Here is a 23381-nt window from a genome sequence, read left to right on the forward strand (position 1 = left end):
GAGAAGAAGAGGGTGCAATTTCAATAACATAATTTGCTTGGCTTGAGGGATGTTGGCAAGATGTATGGATACAACATGGATGGGAACCACAACCAGCATGGAACAGGCATACTGTATCTGTGGCCCAAAGAGCACCCTCTTCCCTATATAGTGCATTACCTTTGACCAGGGCTCTTAGGGTGTTTATAGACAATGAAGGGCTATAGTCATAAGTAGTGCACTATATAGGGAATAGGGTGCCATTTAAGACACAGCCTGTGTCTTTAGGCTGGCTGGGACCTTGAGGAGGCTTCCATGTCTGTCGCAGGCACCCCCTGCCTGGATGAAATTAATGTGCTGCTGGGTGCCTTCTGGGCCATTGGATTCACAAATCCCTGTTTAGTCTCAGTCTCTTGTCGTGGATGTGCTGCAGCAGTATCCTCCCTCTTTGCTCAACAGTGTGGATGAGAGGTTTCAGGCCACGTGCCCCCCCTCGGCTCTCCCAGAATTGCTTGTCCATATACAGAGAGCTCAGGAGCATGCTCTCCAAGCAGCCAGACTGGAGAACTGATACGGCTCTCTCTGGAAACCTGACATAAAAATACAGTAAGACTGTCAAATCCAGACAAATACCAGACAGCGGATATCAAACCCAATTGACTGAGCATATTGTGATGGTGTGGGCTATTTTAGTTTAATCTACCAACAGTTATACTTAATCTCGGAAGTATTCAGAAAGATATAACAACACTGCATAGCTAGAGTTGTGAAGATCCGCCCACTCGCTTCACTGGATTTATAAAACACACATTAAGGCTGTGTGATGTGGGGTTGATGTAGGGTTCAACTGAGCTTCTGTACACTAAGGTGCTTCCTAAATGGCACCCAATTGCCTATATAGTGCAGTACTTTTGGCCGGAGTTCTGGCAGACTAAGCCTATTTCCATGATTCTTTCTAGCCTTGAATAGAGACTGGATAATAGATGTTTGTACTCACTCATCGATGCCCTCTATTAAGCGGAAGTTGAGGTTGTCATGGGGATGATTTGGCCTGCCTGCATTGTCTATAAACACCAGTCTGGTAGGCTCTACCCTCCTCACCTGTGGAAAAAAACATAGACAGACACAGTATAGTTTAGCATAAAGTATCATCAACACTAACTGTATCTCTTTGATAGATATTAATATAGTAATTATGAGATGAGATGAATGCTCGGGAGACTAAATTTAAACTAGATATTACTCCTTTACACCTCTCACTATATATCAAACTATAAATCAAAGTTTATTGGTCACATACAGTATTATAGTGTTATGGCGGGTGCAGTGAAATGCTTAATCAATGTACTAAAAATGTCAAAGTACACAAAAGATCTTAAAAAACGAATAAATCATAATTGTCAGGACAGATCCAGTTAACAACCCAAATAACACTGTGGGAGTAATTCAAATGCAATCTATGCGTGATATGAATGATATGTACAGCAGAAGATATACTATATTACAGTAAGCTAGGTCAAGAATCCAGTATATAGATACCAAGTCAACTCTTACTCCTTTCTACAACAGTTGAAATAATAAAGCGTAATGTGCTTAATAGAATCCTATTTGTCTTTTCAAATAGTTCAGCAGGTTCAGTGGAAAGAGGGAGTCATTTTTCCACAAAGCAGTTGTAAAAGAATAGTGATCATCTTTATCCAACATCGGAATTCTCTTTGTTAAGAAGAAAAGGTCTGGATAGAAATAACAATATTAGTATATGTATAGACCTTAGTATATGAGGTATATGAGGTTTGTTTACATTGTCCTATTAGATTATTTAGACAAGCCTCCTCCTAAACCTCCTGCAGGCTATTGTCTTACATTATGTCCAAGTAAGTAAGTAAGCCTTGTCTGAGCCAGAATGGCCCATACATTATGTCCATGTGATGTTTCTTGGGTGTGATATGACAGTTACCAGGATGTGCACCAGCACTAGATCCTTTGAGTTCCTGCACTTGGTATGTAGCAGGTTCTCCACACATGGTTCTGCTGGGTCAGGCTGGAAACCGCAGCAGTACCGGTCCAGACGATCATTCACCTGCACGGGGGGATGGAAGAACATGGATTAGTTGGGATTAACCATCAACAATGTCCTTTCCATAGAATTACATACAGAACTGTGTAGCAGAGGTTCCCAATTGTTTTAGTTTTTACAATTCCTGATTGTATACCGATCTAAAACAACACATAGATCTGTGATTCTTTAGGCTAGAAACAAGCGGTTAAACACCCAAGGAAGACACGACTCGGATGCACATGGGATTATATTTGATTGGTCTCTATGATATTCAGAAGCTAAGCTACGACCTTCTAAAGTCGAGGAGTGAAAGAAATTGGACTATGCGTCATTTGAGCCTTTACTTGGTGAGTAATCTTATACAATGTGACTCTGTGGCTATCAATTGATCTATTCACTTTGTATAAAATAGAATATGAATAATTTACTTGAGTGTTCATATAAATGATCATAATAAAACATGTTTGATAACAGCCTAGACTATTTTCTTTATCCATTATTATGATTATTATCATTAAAAAAATGTAGAACTGGGCCTCCCGGGTGGTGCAGTGGTTAAGGGCACTGTACTGCAGCGCCAGCTGTGCCACCAGAGACTCTGGGTTCGCTCCCAGGCTCTGTCGTAACCGGCCACGACCGGGAGGTCCGTGGGGCAACGCACAATTGGCCTAGCGTCGTCCGGGTTAGGGAGGGGTTGGCCGGTAGGGATATCCTTGTCTCATCGAGCACCAGCGACTCCTGTGGCGGGCCGGGCGCAGTGCACGCTAACCAAGGTAGCCAGGTGCACGGTGTTTCCTCTGACACATTGGTGCGGCTGGCTTTCAGGTTAGATGTGTTAAGAAGCAGTGCGGTTTGGTTGGGTTGTGTATCGGAGGACGCATGACTTTCAACCTTTGTCTCTCCCAAGCCCGTACGGGAGTTGTAGCGATGAGACGAGATAGTAGCTACTAAAACAATTGGATACCACGAAAACGGGGTTAAAAAAAAATTAACAAACAAAACAATTAGGAAATTAGCTTCAGAACAACACTGTTTTCCTAGGTCCCACAAATGAAACAAATTCAAGCTGGTGGTGTATTTAATATATGCTATCTCAATAAACAGTCATAAAAAAAGTGGTGCGTGCATGACATGTTTTACATGTGAAAAAGGTTGGGAACTCCTGATTTATAGGATCTCTTCAGTCCTTTCTTTATAAAGAACTTCTGACTCCAGAACAGCTTTCCAAGAGGAAATTCAAGGGTGACTACAAGAAACAAGTAGAAAATGTATTTACTTTCTGAAATCATCAACCATAGCAAATAACTCTTACCGCTTGTTCGCTATGCAGTCATTGATCATTTTGTTGAAAGAAATCCAAATGCAAAGTGTTGATAGAGTTAGTGACAGTTACAGCTTAAGCCTTTGGCATGAGAGTGAGGTGAGAGGAGGAGTGGAATTTTTTTAATTTTAATTTCACCTTTATTTAACCAGGCAAGTCAGTTAAGAACACATTCTTATTTTCAATGACGGCCTGGGAACAATGGGTTAACTGCCTGTTCAGGGGCAGAACAACAGATTTGTACCTTGTCAGCTCGGGGGTTTGAACTCGCAACCTTCCGGTTACTAGTCCAACGCTCTAACCACTAGGCTACCCTGTGAGTGGGGGGATGTTGAGAGGAGGAGTGGGGGGATGGTGAGAGGAGGCGAGAGGAGGGATGAGGACGAGGTAGTTACTTGTGTGAGACAGACCCCTGCGGGAACTTTGACTTTGAGGTCAGAGGTCACCAGAGTTGATTACAGTAAGAGGTGGATCAGTCATTGTAGGTCAATCACCTACAGTGAGGGCAAAGCAGTAAGACTGCTTCTTTTGCCACCTCATGTATTGCATTAAGTCCAATTCTATGAACAAGAGTGCTATAGAAAAGCCAAACTTTTAAGTGTACTTTAAATTCATATCTATTGTAACTTCAGACTGACTTCTCTCCACTTCACCAACTTCAATAATCACTGTTTAAAGAAGGAAGCTTGGCTTTTTTCAAAGTTAACACCCATCATATAATATTTATTCATGCATGTATGCATTCACTGCAGTTGATTTGTTTTTGCATTTTCACACAAAAAATCCCTAATTATAATGATGCAACATCAACACCTGTGGTGTCATTCTCTTCTCCATTACACCGCCGAACAAACCAACTATCAGGGGAGGAAAGGAGCAATGTCGTCATTGTTGTTAAACTGAGAAGTGAAGACATTGCCACACTCCTCTGAGAGTTACCAAGGTGAGATATGCCCCCAGGGCTGTCTGGGCCTCTCTGTAGTAAAACTCACACCACACCATTTCGCTTCACTTCTTTAGCGCCTTCAGGAGTTCTCACATCCCTACTACATTTCACCCTTACACTAGAATACACTCATTCACGTAGGGACAGAGTACAAGAGTCTCCTGGATACGGCTCCAGTGTTGACATACAGTATTACACCATCACCAAGTCTCTGGGAAACAGGACATGCTATTAAGGTCTATATCACACACAATAACATCACAAGCAATTACAACAAGCCTACTCACAACTAATTCATAGCAATACATCAGTAGCCTTCTTAGCCTACAATGGCAATTCAAAGCATCCAAGGCAATGACCAACAACGAGGACACTTGGCGCAAGGTCCTCTGTCTCCTCTGTTTTTCCCAGGCAAAGTGCGTGTGTGACTGTGTGTCCTTCACACTGTTCCCCTTGCTAATTGGTGTTAGGTTCCACAACAGAGCCATTAGATGTGTTAAATGAGCAGGTAGGAACAAGTGTTACAGGGCCCCAGTCAGCAAATCCACTGAATCAATACAATCAATACAGTTGGCCATGTTACAGGTATTGACTTCTGCAAAGAGACTACTCATGTATTATTCATGCAGTGGCTAATCGCATCCCAACTGGCACCCTATTCCCTATATAGTGCACTACTTTTGATCAGAGCCAGTCAAATCTGGTGCACTATATAGGAATAGCATTCCATTTTGTATTCAGCCACTATTATCTCCCCCCACAGTTCAGTTACCAATTCCATTCCATCTCACAGAGAGATAAGACAGTCTTTCTTTCTTTTTATCAGATTTTTCTACAGCTGAGTTGGTTCAGTGGTTGGGTGCTCTATTAAATAGTCTTCTATTTTTAATAGAATGGGTAGCATGGATAAAACGCTGTAATAGCCTCCAGAGTGAGAGAATTTAGATTGAACACAATCAAAGAATGCAATTTGTGACTAATCTCTTTTTGAGGCATTACATTTTTTTTATGTTTACTCAGCCTCTTTATGCCTTAGAAAAATTGTTTCCTTCTCATTGTGAGACAATATTTTCTGAAACAATCTGTATTCTGCCCGCAATCTGTATTGGCTATGTAACGATGACTGTTCACCCTGCAGTAACAAAGGAATGGATGGAGTTTTTCTAAATGTTTTGTTTAAAATGTAAATGTTTTGTTTACTATGTGGTGTCCTTCATCCCCATATTTTTTTCTGCCAGTTATAGACCACCCTTTTCAAAGAGCACCTAATACTAAGTCTCCATGGACTTGTAGTTTCTACCCATTTGAGCGCACCAGCACACTGTTTATTTCTTCTGGGGGTTTTTCTAAACAAAGAAATGGACTTCCTTTTGGCTGTAGAGACAGACAGCGAGAGGAGCAGCTGCTATCACTTTCCTCTCAGTCCTTCCTAATGTGGACTTAGGCATCCGTGATTGCCGAGCATCACCATGGCAACCCTGACTTTGACTTCACACTGCCAGCGGCCAGTCATCGGGTCTTTAGAGGCCTGATGAAGACCGAGTACATTGTACTCTCTCTATACCATACGTACTAACTCTCTCTTACATGCAATACACATCATTGGGCTGTTGGCTTCATTGCCACCTCTCATTCCCTAATGGCAGCTTAGATATTCCCCATGCAGAATTACTCAGCTTTACACGCACACACACACACACACACACACTGATCCTCCATCTGGCTCTTACAAGGACCATCAGCCATCATTTATTACACAATAAAGAGCTCCAACTTCATTATAAATCACTGGCAGATCATAAAACGAGTTTGAAGCTAAATTAGAGACAGACATTGTGTTGATTTTTTTATTGAACTGCGTTGATACATTCATCTACTGTCGTAGGGAGAATGCTAATGTTCATTCATCTAGTGGGAGAATTATATATTTTTTAAACATTTTTTTATTTCACCTTTATTTAACCAGGTAGGCCAGTTGAGAACAAGTTCTCATTTATAACTGCAACCTGGCCAAGATAAAGCAAAGCAGTGCGATAAAAACAACAACACAGAGTTACACCTGGGATAAACATTCGTACAGTCAATAACACAATAAAAAATCTGTATACAGAGTGTGCAAATAAAGTAAGGAGGTAAGGCAATAAATAGACCAATAGTAGCAAAGTAATAACAATTTAGAAATTAACACTGGAGTGACAGATGTGCAGATGAGGATGTGCAAGTATAAATACTGGTGTGCAAAAGAACAGAAAAAAACAAAAACAAATATGGGGATGAGGTAGGTAGTTGGTTGGATTGGCTATTTACAGATGGGCTGTGTACAGCTGCAGGGATCGATAAGCTTCACTGACAGCCGATGCTTGAAGTAATGACTCATTATGTTGTATGTCTAGTAAGCTGATGGGATGCACTCACAACAATACCCTTCTACCTGTGATCCATGAAAAAACATAATTATCTGATAATCAATTACATTTATCGCTCCAGACAGAGAGATCTCCACACTCTTTTCATTGGCTGGTATCTTTTAATCAAAGGCAGTTTAGTGAGTAGAGTTCTTCAGATGATAATACCTTGGCAATACAATCCAGTGCTCAAATAGGCTCATTATCAAGGACTGCCAGCCTACTATTAGACAAGGTCGGTGGATTTCATCCAGTGAGAATGTTCTTTAATATAAATGCAAAACAAGAGCTGAATCCCAAATGGCAATCTATTTCCTTTGTAGTGCACCACTTTTAACCAGGGCCCACAGGGCTCTGGTCAAAAGTAGTGCACTATATAGGGAATATGGTGACATTTGGGACACAACCAAGGACCATTGGCTGCCATGAGTTTTCCCAGTCTGCCTGACCTCATGAGTCCTTATCAACTGGGCCCTCCATAGGGACGTTAAGTGAATCACTAGCTAACTGTCAAGTTTATACAGCGTACTGGAATAACAACTTTACAAAACTTACATTTTTATTTATTTATCCTTTATTTAACTAGGCAAGTCAGTTAAGAACAAATTCTTATTTTCAATGACGGCCTAGGAACAGTGGGTTAACTGCCTGTTCAGGGGTAGAACGACAGATTTGTACCTTGTCAGCTCAGGGATTTGAACTTGCAACCTTCCGGTTACTAGCGCAACACTCTAACCACTACGGTACCCTACATCTCTCAAGGTGAGGTGAGATTTCAATCAGAACTCTAGTCTATGCATTATTTCCATAGGTTGTCTTCACAAGGTGTGATTGAAAGGATATAGAAGTTTGGATGTGTACATTTGAGTGGCACATCAGGATAAAAATGAGTTAAGGTTATGGCTAAGGTTAGGAATTAAGATCGGGTTAGAATGCCTGGCATTAGGAGCCATATAAAATCTAACAGTCACATCTAACGGTCTGTAACGGCATTCCTCCTCCTCTTCTGAGGAGTAGCGAGAAGGATCGGAGGACCAATGCGCAGCGTGGTAAGTGTCCATAACGTTTATTTTAAGATATAAACTGAACACTATGAAATACAAAACAATGAATGTGAACATGAACGAAAACCGAAATAGTACCGTGTGGCAACAAACACTCACATGGAAACAAACACCCACAACTCAAAAGTGAAAGCCAGGCTACCTAAGTATGATTGTCAATCAGAGACAACTAACGACACCTGCCTCTGATTGAGAACCATACGAGGCTGAACTCAAAACCCCAACATAGAAAAACACACATAGACTGCCCACCCCAACACACGCCCTGACCATACTAAATAAAGACAAAACAAAGGAAATAAAGGTCAGAACGTGACACAGTCACATATAAAATCAGTCACATCCACTACCTATAAAAACAGTCACATCCACTACCTATCAGTTTTTCTGACCTCTGAACTCTAGCCAATGTATCTCTTAAACGTTCAAATCAATTCTGTCAATAAGTTAAATAAAAGGCTTTAACAAGTGTGATTGGAGGATACAGTGTTATTAGTTGTTCTATACCTGTAGGAGGAAGTCAAAGAGTGCCAGATGCCCCCACTCCGCATGGTGAACCCCCACACAGGGGGTCTCGTTGAGGGCCACGCCGCTGCCACTTCCACACCTTGCCCTCAGCAGGCTCTGGTACTGGGGCCAGGTGAGAGGGAACGAGTTCTGGTCATTGTCATCATCAGCCAGGTGCTGGATGCCTGGGTCCCACCACACCACGGGTCTGGCTGCCCCTCTGGTGTATTTATAAGGCAGGATGTCACTGTGGAAGTCCCTGAGCACTGTGGGCAGACTCCTGTTCAAGCCGAGAACACGGTCTAAATGGAAAGCGAAGACTTCGAACCAGTCGTCTGGACGTTTGATCAGGGCACACAGACCCTGTTGGCAGTGTCCACTGTGGTCAGCCAATGGAGTCCCAAGAGAAGGGGGATGATGAGGGGCACCCAGCCCTACATGGAGGACCTGTCCGTGGGCTGGGAGTCTGGCCTTACTGACAACCTCACTGCCCGAGAGGAACTCCATCTTGTGAATGTCGTCCTTGCTGAGCCATGGCACAGAGTCAGGGTCCCCAGTCCTTATTCTACGTGTGTCAGTGTCTGGGAACTCCCTCTCTCCAGCTGACATCTTACACCAGTGGGCCTCCCCCTCACTCCCTTTCTCTGGCTCTGCTGCTGTTTGTGCTGTGGGCCGGGTCTTTTTATGCCCAGACGAAGGCTGTCTGTCACGTTTCCTGAGTTCTCTAGGGACCTTTTTCACAGCCTGCTGCTTAGTTAGGTTCTTCCTCCCTGCTTTCCCTGCCTGCATGGTTTGCCCCTGGTCCTGCCTCTGCTCATCTGGAGTACATTTGTGCTCAGAGTCAGACAGGCCGAGTAGTAGAAGGGCGGCAGTAGAAGGGCGGCTCTGGCTGTGCGCTACAGTCTGGGTCACGGCTGGGTGGAGGTTCCCTTGTCTGGGAAGAGGTGATGGCTGGGTGGAGAGCTCTGAACCACTGCAGTTGGTTAGATGGCTTCCAACACACCTTATTAGCACAGCGTTGACTGTCAATGGCGGGGAATCATGTTGTTTGTCTCTAATAGAACTTGGCGGCATCTCTTTCTTCTCTTTCCTTTTGGAGGCGATGCCCTTAGTTTTACGATTCTTCTTGTAGTTGCTGTGAGTTCTCTCATCTGGCATGCTAGCTGCTACCCTATCCAGTTTGGGCTGGTCCTTCACCAGGTGACGCTCGGAGGACTCTTTGACTTTGTCACTCTGCTTCCAACCTCCACTGTGACCTTTGAGGGGTAGAGGAAGATGGTGTTGGTGGTGAGGGGCCAATGAGGCCCTTTCCCTGGGTCTTGCCCTCGCTCTATACCCCCCGGCTCCAGCAGAGCTCAGGCCTCGTGAGGGCAGCCTGCGTGTCTCAGAGGGGGGGAAGGGGAGGATGTTGATCACCACCACAGACAGGGTAAAGAGGAGGAGGAAGGCCCACACTGCCCACCTCTTGCAGCAGATCTTGGACCACACTCGTAAGGCCTGCATGCATGGGAAACAGAAAACAAAGAGAATGTTAGGTCTGTAGTTGGGAGCAAACCACCAAAAAGCCATGATTATAATGGAGCAGAGCCATAAATCAAAGATCATATATTTACTCTCTAAACTGTACGGTTACTGGTCGGCCACTTGAACTGAACAGCTCAGATTCCAGTGTGTGTTTACAGAAGAGGAAACTTGAATCTCTCAGAGGTTGACAAATGCAAATATCGGTACACAGACTGAAGGACAAGGGCAAACCAAAAACATAGAGATGAAACAACCTGTGCTTAAAAATAAAAATGACTTGGTAAGTTATTCTGTTTAAAACACTGAGAGAGAGCAAGAGAGAGAGAGAGTTGATCCACATGTATCCCGTCTGCAATGCACACAAGTGTAAATAAAGCCCTTTTCAGCCACAGCTGGGTTTCCTCAGCTTATATTGCAGGAGAGTTACAGTTACTGAGTTGAGACAAATACTATGGCAAACACATAGATATTGCAGCATTCCGTTTTGCACGCCAGATCATCCAGAATGTGCTGATAGACACTGCGTGCCAAATGGTATATAGTGCACTCCTTTTGACCGTGGCCCATAGGGAATAGGGTGCCATTTGGGACACAGCCAGATTCTGAATGTCTTACTTCTACTGCAGCCTCTGTGATGATGAATTACTTTTCTGTGGCATAGGCCTAAATACAAACCGGTCCCATTCCATAAAGTCTCCATCACATATAGAGTAAGTCTGCCATAGAGATGAATCCTTTCAGATGGATCTCTATGGAATATGCTCTCAATGTTATTCAAATCTATGGTAAATCCAGATGCAGTTATTTATCTGAATCACATATCAATGAAAGGATTAGGCTATTGTATAGCGTTATAGAGGCTATGGTATAGAGCTATAGAGGCTATGGTAGAGAGCTATAGAGGCTATGGTATAGAGCTATAGAGGCTATGGTAGAGAGCTATAGAGGCTATGGTATAGAGCTATAGAGGCTATGGTATAGAGCTATAGAGGCTATGGTAGAGAGCTATAGAGGCTATGGTATAGAGCTATAGAGGCTATGGTAGAGAGCTATAGAGGCTATGGTATAGAGCTATAGAGGCTATGGTATAGAGCTATAGAGGCTATGGTAGAGAGCTATAGAGGCTATGGTATAGAGCTATAGAGGCTATGGTAGAGAGCTATAGAGGCTATGGTATAGAGCTATAGAGGCTATGGTATAGAGCTATAGAGGCTATGGTATAGAGCTATAGAGGCTATGGTATAGAGCTATAGAGGCTATGGTATAGAGCTATAGAGGCTATTGTATAGAGCTATATAGGCTATGGTACAGAGCTATAGAGGCTATGGTACAGAGCTATAGAGGCTATTGTACAGAGCTATAGAGGCTATTGTACAGAGCTATAGAGGCTATGGTATAGAGCTATAGAGGCTATTATATAGAGCTATAGAGGCTATTGTATAGAGCTATAGAGGCTATTGTATAGAGCTATAGAGGCTATGGTATAGAGCTATGGTATAGAGCTGTAGAGGCTAATGTATAGAGCTGTAGAGGCTATGGTACAGAGCGATAGAGGCTATGGTATAGAGCTGTAGAGGCTATGGTACAGAGCGATAGAGGCTATGGTATACCTATAGAGGCTATGAGCCATGACGACATGGAACTCTCTCCCACCTCAGTTAACCCAAGCAATAAAATCAGAAAAAAATGACCCTTAAAAAACACCACCTCACTGCACAACGTGGACTCTGAAGACACACACTAACACATGCTATACATACGCACCCACACATTATTCTTAGTAATGTAATATAGTATTGTAAAATTGTAATACAATAATGTAAATTTGTATGATGTTTTGTATGATGTCATGTTTAATTTCTGTTTGGGCCTCAGGAAGATCCCTATTAGAAACAGCTAATGGGAATCCTAATAAAATACTAAAGACTAAATATTACGGTTCCATTCGATCTTCACATACATACAGTATTATTATGAACATAACTGAGCTTCTTCCATCTTTTTGTTTCTAATCTTTCTATTTTGTCTGTGTTACATTTAGATTAATATTTAGTAACAGTGACTAGTGAGAAACTGCCATCAAGGATCAACTTTACTGGCCCACAATGCAACTCTACTAATTACATAACCAATAGTAGGTGAAAGCAGTCATCTCTCAGAAAGACAACCTACATCAGCTGTCCCTCTGCCTGCCTCTGTCCTGTCCTCGCTCCTCTCTTTCTCTCTGAGGGAATTCAACCTAAGGAATGTTTCAAACCCGTGAGATCTTTTCCCAGTCGTTGGCTGACGACAGTTTTACAGCTTTCCCAGAACCCACCTGTGAATGGATTTCATTATGCTCTTCTGAAAGAATGTCATGCCAGTAGTTCTGACTGAGTCAGGGGTCCTGATGGGCTTTTAGATGTCCGTGGAGATCCCTGTCTGAATAAGATCTACTACTTACCCAGCTTACCCCCAGGCATATGAATAGTAGATCTGAGATAGTTGGATAGGTAGAATATAGTATACCACCAGAATATGGTGGTAGCTCCATCTTGCCCTCTGATAGGCCAGGTGAAATTCCCGCCATATTGCTTGCACCTATCCAATCCTCTCATATCTACAGAAGTACCCATAGGGTGTATATCTAGGGATTCATTTGCATAAGATCTGTCCTGCACCTATACTGTAATGTACATTGTAATAAGCTCCTGAGCAGCAGAGATATTCTTTGGCGGTGGGTGAATAAAGCTGAAGTTTCACCATGCCACGGTCCAACACCCTCACTCCAGTGACGCACTGCACCAGCCTCCACCTGGCAAAGCCAGAAGACTCACTCACACACACTGATGGAACCTGCTCTCCAAAAAACACATGAATCACATTCCAAAGTTCTGGAATTTTGTGGAAGTGACACAGATGCACCCTGTCTTGACCCTTTCCAAATCCTTTCCGAATCCAGTGACTCAGTTTGTTTTCCCAGTGGTTTGGCCAACCAGGTCCAATTAGTAGTCAGGCATGTAGCACCTTGTATGTCTGTACGTCTGTGTGACCGTGTGACTGTGTTGTGTTGTTTCTTAGTGGCTTTAGCACTTCTCTATAGCAGACATGCACAGCAAGGGGGTATGATACACAGCTCAACACCAAACCACAGCACAAAAACAACAAGACAAATGCCTTGGTGTCATATTTGCTAGGAATTTTAATCATCACAAAAACAAAATAGCACAAAATTGACACAAAGTCATTGGCTGCTGTTGGCTGCTGATGGCTGCTGTTGAACGGTTTTCAGGTCACATGCTACATGATCTGATACATGGCTACACAACACATCATAGCACCTACAGTTGAAGTCGGAAATTTACATACACTTAGGTTGGAGTCATTAAAACTTGTTTTTCAACCACTCCACAAATTTCTTATATAGTTTTGGTAAGTCGGTTAGGACATCTACTGTGTGCATGACACAAGCAATTTTTCCAACGATTGTTTACAGACAGATTATTTCACTTATAATTCACTGTATCACAATTCCAGTGGGTCAGAAGTTTACATACACTAAGTTGACTGTGCCTTTAAACAGCTTGGAAAATTCCAGAAAATGATGTCAAGGCTTTAGAAGCTTCTGATAGGCTAATTGACCTAATTTGAGTCATTTGGAGGTGTACCTGTGGATGTATTTCAAGGCATACCTTCAAACTCAGTGCCTCTTTGCTTGACATCATGGGAAAATCAGCCAAGACCTCAGAAAAAAAATTGTAGACCTCCACAAGTTTGGTTCATCCTTGGGAGCAATTTCCAAAAGCATGAAGGTACCACGTTCACCTGTACAAACAATAGTACGCAAGTATAAACACCATGGGACCACGCAGCCGCCATACTGCTCAGGAAGGAGACGCTTTCTGTCTCCTAGAGGTGAATGTACTTTGGTGCGAAAGGTGCAAATCAATCCCAGAACAACAGCAAAGGACCTTGTGAAGATGCTGGAGGAAACAGGTACAAAAGTATCTATATTCACAGTAAAATGGGTCCTATATCGACATAACCTGAAAGACCGCTCAGCAAGGAAGAAGCCAGTGCTCCAAAACCTCCATAAAAAAGCCAGACTACGGTTTGCAACAGCACATGGGGACAAAGATCGTACTTTTTGGAGAAATGTCCTTTGGTCTGATGAAACAAAAATAGAACTGTTTGCCCATAATGACCATCATTATGTTTGGAGGTAAAAGGGGGAGGCTTGCAAGCCGAATAACACCATCCCAACCGTGTGAAGCATGGGGGTGGCAGCATCATGTTGTGGGGGTGCTTTGCTACAGGAGGGACTGGAACACTTCACAAAATAGATGGCATCATGAGGGAGGAAAATTATGTGGATGTATTGAAGCAACATCTCAAGACATCAGTCAGGAAGATAAAGCTTGGTCGCAAATGGGTCTTCCAAATGGACAATGACCCCAAGCATACTTCCAAAGTTGTGGCAAAATGGCTTAAGGACAACAAAGTCAAGGTATTGGAGTGGCCATTTCAAAGCCCTGACCTCAATCCTATAGAAAATGTGTGGGCAGAACTGAAAAAGTCCATGCGAGCAAGGAGGCTTACAAACCTAACTCGGTTACACCAGCTCTGTCAGGAAGAATGGGTCAAAATTCACCCAACTTATTGTGGGATGCTTGTGGAAGGCTACCCAAAACGTTTGACCCAAGTTAAACAATTTAAAGGCAATGCTACCAAATACTAATTGAGTGTATGTAAACCTCTGACCCACTGGTAATGTGACGAAAGAAATAAAAGCTGAAATAAATCATTCTCTCTACTATTATTCTGATATTTCACATTCTTAAAATAAAGTGGTGATCCTAACTGACCTAAGACAGGGAATTTTTACTCAGATGAAATGTCAGGAATTGTGAAAAACTGAAAAAATGTATTTGGCTAAGGTGTATGTAAACTTCCGACTTCAACTCTATCTAACACAAAGAACACTAGAAGAATACAGCTTCACTTTATTGAGTGGAGTCATCCTCATCAATTACCTTTCTTGCAGTGATCTTTACCAATTGTTGTTCAGCATTTGTCTGTGTTCCACTTCAGTCTAATTCCAGCTATGACAACCGCAAGGCTGGAATTACATTAGGCTATAGCCTCCCACTCGTTTCAGCAGGCCAGGTGTCTGATGCCTTTACCTTCTGGTCCATTCTTTTTACATCTCTTCTCCTTTAGTAGACGGAACGCTCGAGGACAGGTTTGCAGGAATGCTGAGACATGCAACAATTGCTTTACATGTTTCAAAGAAGATTAAGAGAAAATCAGTCTCATTATTTTCTATGTTTAGCGGAGGGGGAGGAGGAGAAAGAGGAGAGAAAGGTCGAAGTAGGGAGGGGAGAGAGAGAAAAAGGGAGAGAGAAAGGGTGAGGGTGAATACTGTAGTTGCTATAGCATTAATATTACACAGAGAATAGCATCTGAAAAGAGCTCCTAAAGTAGCCTTGTTCAGTGGGAGGAGAACAGACAGGCTTGGTGATCAGGCTTTAGGGACTGTCACAGTCATATTCTGGAAAAGCACTGGACTGCAGCTCTATTAGCATAACCACGTACACTAGCATGTGGAGGGAGGCGCTCTCTCTTTCCTGCTAATATGTTGTAGTTAATCACCCGTTGAGAATGAAACTCCTGCATGGCAGGACAAAGGAGTACATTCTCTCGCCATTCTACCATGGCAAAACTGATACACTGTGACTACACACAGAATGTTATTCAGTTAATGGGCCTCATCTACTTGGTAATGGGCATGTATGAATTGTACGTGTGAAATTGTGTGAAAACATATCTATTCGCTTAAGTGCACGTGTGTCTATCTGTGTGTATGGTGTGACAACCCTCCCACTCTGTCTGCCCTATTCTTTCTCTTTGCTCTCGTTTTCCTTATTAGGATGCTGGTGGGTGGAGCCAGGAGGGTCGTCAGCGACATGGGACACACCTGGGCCCTGGTGTGTTCTGGGATAAATACACCTCTTCCCCATTCATGGGGGAGACTCTCTCCATGCAGACACCTTTATAGATTTTGTTGTGGTTGTCTTTGTGGCCTTTTGTTTGTTTGCTTTGGCACCTTTCAACACCCTGCATTATCACATTTATGCAGGCAAACACTCACTTACACAACTGATTACACACACCATTATTAAATGTATTTAGTTTACTTTATTTAATAAATATATTTTGTTATTCCTTGTCTCCACGTTGTTTCCCTTTTGTTACGAACTTCGAGCCGGTTCGTGACAATGGGCACAGGAGGTTTAGGGGGTATATTCTAACATGAAATGAATTGCTTCCATGTTCATGTAGGTTATTATTGTGTGCATTAAAGAGATGTTCTAGTCAAAGATAGAGATAATTACTGTCTCACATGACCATTCAGTCCCAGCGCTGAGGCAACTTTGAAAGAGAAAAATAAGCGAGAACCTCCCTTTCAATAAACCACATACAACAAAAAGGCTAACAAAGAATATGCAATAAATCCACTGACTGCTTTGTAAATCCATACAGAACATCACAACAAACAATTCTGCTGTAGTGTTGACTGGTGAGGGAGAACAAAGTCCATCATCTGACAGTAATATGACATGATGGCATGGAAAAGGCAGCATGAGATCTCTCCACTGATGTCAGACAGGGGAAGACCTTAATTGAATCAGTCACCACATCTCTGCTGCCTGAGAGATCACACTGACCGGAAGTGTTACGGAGCAAAACATTATCTCAAGATGGCTATACTGAAAGGAAAGGAATAAACTGTGTGGTTGGTTGAACACAGTTTCATGAGGGAGATTGGGAGAAAGAGGATGTGATGCAGTAATGCACATGACGCCCCAGGCTGGATTAAAGTAGTCTTACTGGCAACACACACACACACACGTACACTCAAACACTCTCTCTCTCGCTCTCTCTAGATTTATAGCAATGCTGTGTTCCAAGTGACCTTGACAATACCTGATGATGCATATTTCACTGCAACGACCCCATCCCATGGGAAAAGAAACCAGCTCGTCCCATGACGGAAACTGCTGCTCATCATTCGCCTCTCCAGTCAGCATCAGCTATATCCTCCTTTCCACTGGTCTCTTACTATACCACAGAGAGACATTCTCATAATGGGCTAGTCTGTTTGGTCTATATTCTGCTTTATACCCCAGGACCTGGGAGAAAGAGTGGTGAGATATGGGCCCAAACAGAACAACAGTGCTTTTATTGTCCTCTTTAACCGAGCCTCTCTCTGAGTGACAGCCAGGCTGATACAGGTGTGCTTCTCCTCTGCACACAGAGAGACCCTCAGTGTAATGACTTGATGATGTTAATCTACAAAGGGAAGTCTGCAGGTGTGTGAGAGAATGAGAGGACAGATAGAGAGAAAGAGTAAGAGAGTGAAAGAGAGATGGGGAGATAGAGAGGAGAAGAGGGGCAACCGTCTGCTGCTTAGCCTGTCCTGTGCACGCGTGTTTGTGTGTGTGTCTGTGTGTATACGTGTATGTGTCTGTGTGTATACGTGTGTGTGTCTGTGTGTATACGTGTGTGTGTCTGTGTGTATACGTGTATGTATACGTGTGTGTGTCTGTGTGTATATGTGTGTGTGTCTGTGTGTATACGTGTGTGTGTCTGTGTGTATACGTGTGTGTGTCTGTGTGTATACGTGTATGTGTGTATACGTGTGTGTGTCTGTGTGTATACGTGTGTGTGTCTGTGTGTATACGTGTATGTGTCTGTATGTATACGTGTGTGTGTCTGTGTGTATACGTGTGTGTGTGTCTGTGTGTATACGTGTGTGTGTCTGTGTGTATACGTGTATGTATACGTGTGTGTGTCTGTGTGTATACGTGTATGTATACGTGTGTGTGTCTGTATGTATACGTGTGTGTGTCTGTGTGTATACGTGTGTGTGTCTGTGTGTATACGTGTATGTATACGTGTGTGTGTCTGTGTGTATACGTGTGTGTGTCTGTGTGTATACGTGTGTGTGTCTGTGTGTATACGTGTATGTATACGTGTGTGTGTCTGTGTGTATACGTGTATGTATACGTGTGTGTGTCTGTGTGTATACGTGTGTGTGTCTGTGTCTGTGTGTATACGTGTGTGTGTCTGTGTGTATACGTGTGTGTGTCTGTGTGTATACGTGTGTGTGTCTGTGTGTATAAGTGTATGTATACGTGTGTGTGTCTGTGTGTATACGTGTGTGTGTCTGTGTGTATACGTGTATGTATACGTGTGTGTGTCTGTGTATACGTGTGTGTGTCTGTGTGTATACGTGTGTGTGTCTGTGTGTATACGTGTGTGTGTCTGTGTGTATACGTGTGTGTGTCTGTGTGTATACGTGTGTGTATACGTGTATGTGTCTGTGTGTATACGTGTCGCTGTGCCTGTGTGTATATCTGTGTGTTTACGTGTATGTGCCTGTGTGTATACGTGTGTGTATACGTGTGCATGATCAGCAACGCCTCTTTGTTATGGCAGAGACGTCAGCACACAGTATAGGAGTGTGACAACAGCCGATCTGCTGCAGTCAATGATTCACTCACACACAGTGTGAGACTGAAGAAGTCAGCCCAGTGCTGATTATATCACTTTGTGACAGCTGATGTAAAAAGGGCTTTAGAAATAAATTTGATTGTGTTGACTTGATATCAATCAAATTCAATCAGACACAAAAGAGACAAATAGAGACCACTACACATATTCCACACACACAGACACACACACACACACCCTCCCGAGCAGCGAGCAGATCAGGGCCTGCCTGGAGAGGCAGGTGGGGACAGCTCTGGATCACTGTCAAGATCCTGTTATCACAGTAGTCAAACCATCGCAGGTTTTCTGAATGACGGTGGAAAACATCTTGAAGTGTGACAGGCAAACTGTATGTGCAGTACTGTATGGATGGATGTGTGAGATACTGGGAGTCATGATCCAAACATTCCCCAAGGCTATACTGCCACTGTGTCAGAGGAAAATCTACAAGGTAAAGCCTACAAGACAAGAGGATCAGTGTAGTCTATGGTGAGGTCATCAGTCAGTTACTTGTCAAGATCCCAAAGAACAATGGCAATTTGAACAGGACACTAGTGTGCATTTATTTGTACTAAATGTCAATATTTCAGTTATTCACATGATGCATGAGAGCAGCATGTCCTAATGTGATTTTGAATTACAAATTGATATCACCCACCTGCAGTATAAACTGCTTAAGGTCAATTGACTGTCCTGTGGCAGTGTGGCTAGCTGCTGATAACATTGTATTCTATGCATGTAAATGAATGCCGGCCAACTGACTTCCCATGGGGCACACTGTTGATGCATTTAGCCGGCTGAATACATTTGCTATTTACTACACACACGCACACACTCACACAGACACAGAGATGTTAAGCAGGAGCCTTAATAGTAGTCAGTGAGGCGCTGCTCTTTGCAGTGCCCTTTATAGGCCCTGTGCCAGACCCTGCCTGCACAGTGATAAATAATGTCACACACACAGTGGTGTAAAGTATTTAAGTAAAAATACTTTAAAGTACTACTTATTAAGTAGTTTTTTTGGATATCTGTACTTTACTTTAGTATTCATATTTTTGACTACTTTTACTTCACTACATTCCTTAAAAAAATATTGTACTTTTTACTCCATACATTTTCCTTTCTTTCCTTCGTTTGTAAATGATGTCTGAATGTTGAAATTATTTGTTTAGTTTGGTACTTTTCCCACCACTGCACACACACACACACACATTGGTACCGACTTGAGAGCATGTTTGCCTTTTCAACTGTTTAAAGTTGAAATCATAATCTAAACATTTCACAAAAAAGCCTGATAGACTAAATAATTGAAATGAATTGTCATGCTTCCACCAGTCATGTATGTTAGTTCATTAAGGAATGATGCCTAGGGATATACTGTGTGTTCTAAACTTCAGGCCTTAGTCACAGCTATGAAAAACATGAGCAAGAATGTTCTAACCATATGGCTGCAGTGTGTGAGCACATTTCAGAAGGTCTGATTTTAATCTGACATGGCAAGAGAGGAACCTCAGAAGGATGACATCTTTGGTGCAAAATTGGCCCAGAATAAGCAACATTACATTCTTTCTTTATCGTAACACAAAAACAAGACAAATGATTGATTTACCAACAAAATCATCACTATTTGGTGATAGAAACCTCCTGCCAGACCTCTCCTCCCCTCCCACCCTCTCCCCTCCTGCAAATGTATTTTCTATGAGGATTACTGAGATCATAAACCACCTACAACACATCAGCGTTTTTCCTGGTCCCCAGTTGGACCTATTTTTTCATCAATATACACACTCTGGACACCTCGGTAGCACACAGTCCTGCAGCCACATCCCCGGTCTAATCTTACCATCAACCTTTAACCAGGAGCCATCTTTCCCCTAATGCTCTCTGGGACTGGGAGATGTAAAGTCGCTCCAAACCCATCAGGCCTCATAAAACAGGAGCTTATAGCCAGAGCTCAGAGCTGTTATGACATGTTCCTTCTTCCCAGTGAAAAGGTCAGCTCACTAGGCAGAATTCCTGCACAGTGCACACTGAAACCTATGAAAGTGTATACTGTATAGGTTTCACTGACCGCACACACACACATACACTAAAACCTAGACGGAAAGTGTGTGAGTTATAAAAGTTCAGTCAGTGTTTGGATGGTAATTGTTGCCTAATTCACGGAGTCCTACTATAGTCCTACTATACTGTAGAACCTGTTTAGGACTAATATGAAACTGTATTTGACTCCAGTCTTTTCATTACAATTCAATAATTTTAAGTACTTAATGTTATCTTTAGTTTATGGCATAAGGGCAACATAATGTTAAGTGTTTTCTAAATTGAGAGGTCGTGGTTTTGTCCCCCTGAACTGCAGTGGTGTGGAGTCCTGTCCTCCTAACATATTTACTTGGAAGCCAATATTACATGGGTCATTCATAATGCATTGAGGCAACAAGCATTCCATCCTGTCTGAGACAGGAACCATGGGCTTATGTGGACTGCTCTGCTCCGAGACCCGATACTGCCTGGAATATGGTATTTGACAGTGGTTGTCCCTCACTTTAAGCGCACAAAGTTATGGCACTGCTTTCACTTTCAAAGCAAACCCAGGAACTGAAATCCCAGCTGAGAATCCAACCATGGATGGACGGCACTCACAGTGCATTGTGTCTAACCAATATCCTTTGGTGCTGGAGTTTTTTTTGTGTGTCTTAGTACAGCAGTGAATTCCAATGGTGCCCCTTGAATGACTTGAGGCAGACTTGAGGTTGAGGTTGTAGTCAGTGCATGCTTGTGTTTGAAGAGAAAAGATGCCTCTCTCTACCTCACTTGAGCTTTGAGTTGATGTCTGAGCACAGAAACATTGCATGCAGAAGGAGCTGATCACTATTCCAATACAGTCTAGGGTGGCAAACACCAGGGGTAGTAGTGCTCCTCAAAATGTAAAAATAACAATAAATAACAAGTTGTAAAATTCATGATACAATACTCCTTAAGCTTCATTTAAGGTCCAATAGATGAGAAGTTGGAGTTATTATTGGATTCCATGGAGCTGTTCAAACCAGGGTCTCCTGTCTACATGTATGGAATCAATTAAGAAACTGTGAGACTGCAGGGGCTGGCTGGTGGAACTGGCAGACTTGATCCCTGATCACCTAGTTGAAAGAGTGTTTTGACTAAAACCTTTTAAAACTTTCTGTAAGAGGGTTTACTATCAACTTTAATATTTGTAAGGCATGAACATATCATTTTCTATCAGATTAATATAATAAATTATCATTCTGTCTTAATATGCAAGATAATCGGAATATAAACCTTTATTACTTCTAGTCTCTCCACTCATTCTACTGATACTCTTTCCATAAGTAATGACACTTCACAAGTTTCTCTGATCAGGAGTCAGTGCAGAACAGACAGAATGGATAATGGAAGTCAGCTCTTGGTGCTGATGTGTCAAAATGTGACCGATAACAAAATGCTCTGGGCTGACCACTTTCTTGCTTCTTTTCCTTCAGGCTAAATAGGATTACAATTCCGTATCACATGAAATAAAGGCACACATTATTTTGGCGATATAGTGTAGTCTACAGATATAATTGGTTTAGCTTTTTTAGCCAAACGGTTTGGAAGTTGTCTATTCTGCAGCTTTATCAGGAAGAAAATCAACAAAAGTGCAGCAAGACTATGCAAATGCAACACTTTCACGTGGATGCACAGACTAAAACAAAGTTTGAAATTGTGCTATCGGGCAGCAAAAATAGAATGATGATTTAAAGGAAACATGAACCACACTTACCATCGTTTTCCCCACTCGGGTGCATTCCACAAGAAAAGTTTACAGCGTTTATTATAGTGCAAACACGTCCGGTGACGCCATGTAGATATGGTTACACAAACGTGATTGAAGACAAGACAGCAATGGTTCTGAAGATGCAGCGTGCGTAAAGTCTCCGGTTTCTCCACTGTGCTTTTTCAATAGACTATCACTTGATCATTTGAATTGAGCTATGTTTAATCTCCTTCTATAGGCTACATTGCAGTTGTCATTATTGTAGGGTACTTTGGCATTAATAAAGGTAACATTAAATCTCGCAAATTACAATACTTAAGTAGGCTACGGTACGTTTCAGTGGCTTCAAACTTTCGTGGTAGCCTACTTCTCCAGAAGAAATCCCAACCCACAGTTTTGCTTTAGTGGAGCATAGGCATATATCACATGCAGCCCTCACTCCCAAGGGACCCGTGCGTTTCGGAGACGGTTATTTCACTGTAAAAGTCCTCTTTCTGGGACTGGATGGGAATTTAGTAGACTCTAGGAATGCGCTGTAATTTGAGAGCAGGCGGCCTGCACGCGCAGCGCTTGCGTGGTCTAGCTGTCCATATACTGGAGACAGGCGCGTTGAAATTGCAGATCACGTTTTTAAATGAGTCATGAAGCCTAATTTGAATAACAGACAACAAATATCCTTGGTGGATGAGAGCAATAAATGATAAGAACCAGACCCATATAAATGAATTAATGTGGCTTTTTATCCACTTTGAAATGCGTTGAATTGTAAAGTATTAAGCTCACTATCCATTCCTTGGCAAATGAGTCACAGTGGACAGATCTAACAGAGACTCCTTACCAATTAGGTCTATAACTTTGACTAATAACACATAGCCTATTTTTTGTAATAAATATTAGGCCTAGTCTTGGACTAAAAAACATGCTCAACCTAATCTCCATTGAAAGTGCTTTTTAGTCTCGCACTAGGCTTTATCTGTGTCTGGGAAACTGGCACATAGGGTTCTATCCTCTTCAGAGATGAAGAAAAAACTGTTTGATTTCTCTGAAGATGAGGTGCTTTTCAACCATGAACGGATTAAAAGACAATGGACAAAGGATGTCAATTCTTGGCTCACTAGGTAAATCGTTATGGTCAAGGACTGCCCCCTTCTGGTACTGTAGCTGTCAACCTAGGGCACATTGAATTGCAGTCAAAAACGGATTGAAAATGAAAATGCATCCCAAATCTCCGCCCTTCTGAAGGGGAAAGTACAAGTGCACACAAGT

At 42.4% G+C, this 23381-nt stretch overlaps 1 protein-coding gene across 1 annotated transcript; it reads right to left on the reverse strand.

Moving 5' to 3' along the window:
- Nucleotides 1-4: 4 nt before the first annotated feature.
- Nucleotides 5-22553, reverse strand: LOC135521282 (Golgi-associated kinase 1A-like). Its single transcript, XM_064947203.1, has 5 exons — nt 22122-22553; nt 8282-9778; nt 1937-2059; nt 977-1080; nt 5-569 (listed from the first exon to the last, which is right to left on the reverse strand). Exons 1-5 carry the CDS (start codon nt 22122-22124, stop codon nt 365-367), a joined length of 1932 nt encoding a protein of 643 aa, XP_064803275.1. The 5' UTR covers nt 22125-22553; the 3' UTR covers nt 5-364.
- Between the last annotated feature and the right edge of the window lie 828 nt (nt 22554-23381).

The sequence above is a fragment of the Oncorhynchus masou genome, chromosome 29 (assembly GCF_036934945.1).
Source record: "Oncorhynchus masou masou isolate Uvic2021 chromosome 29, UVic_Omas_1.1, whole genome shotgun sequence".
Lineage (NCBI taxonomy): Eukaryota > Metazoa > Chordata > Actinopteri > Salmoniformes > Salmonidae > Oncorhynchus > Oncorhynchus masou.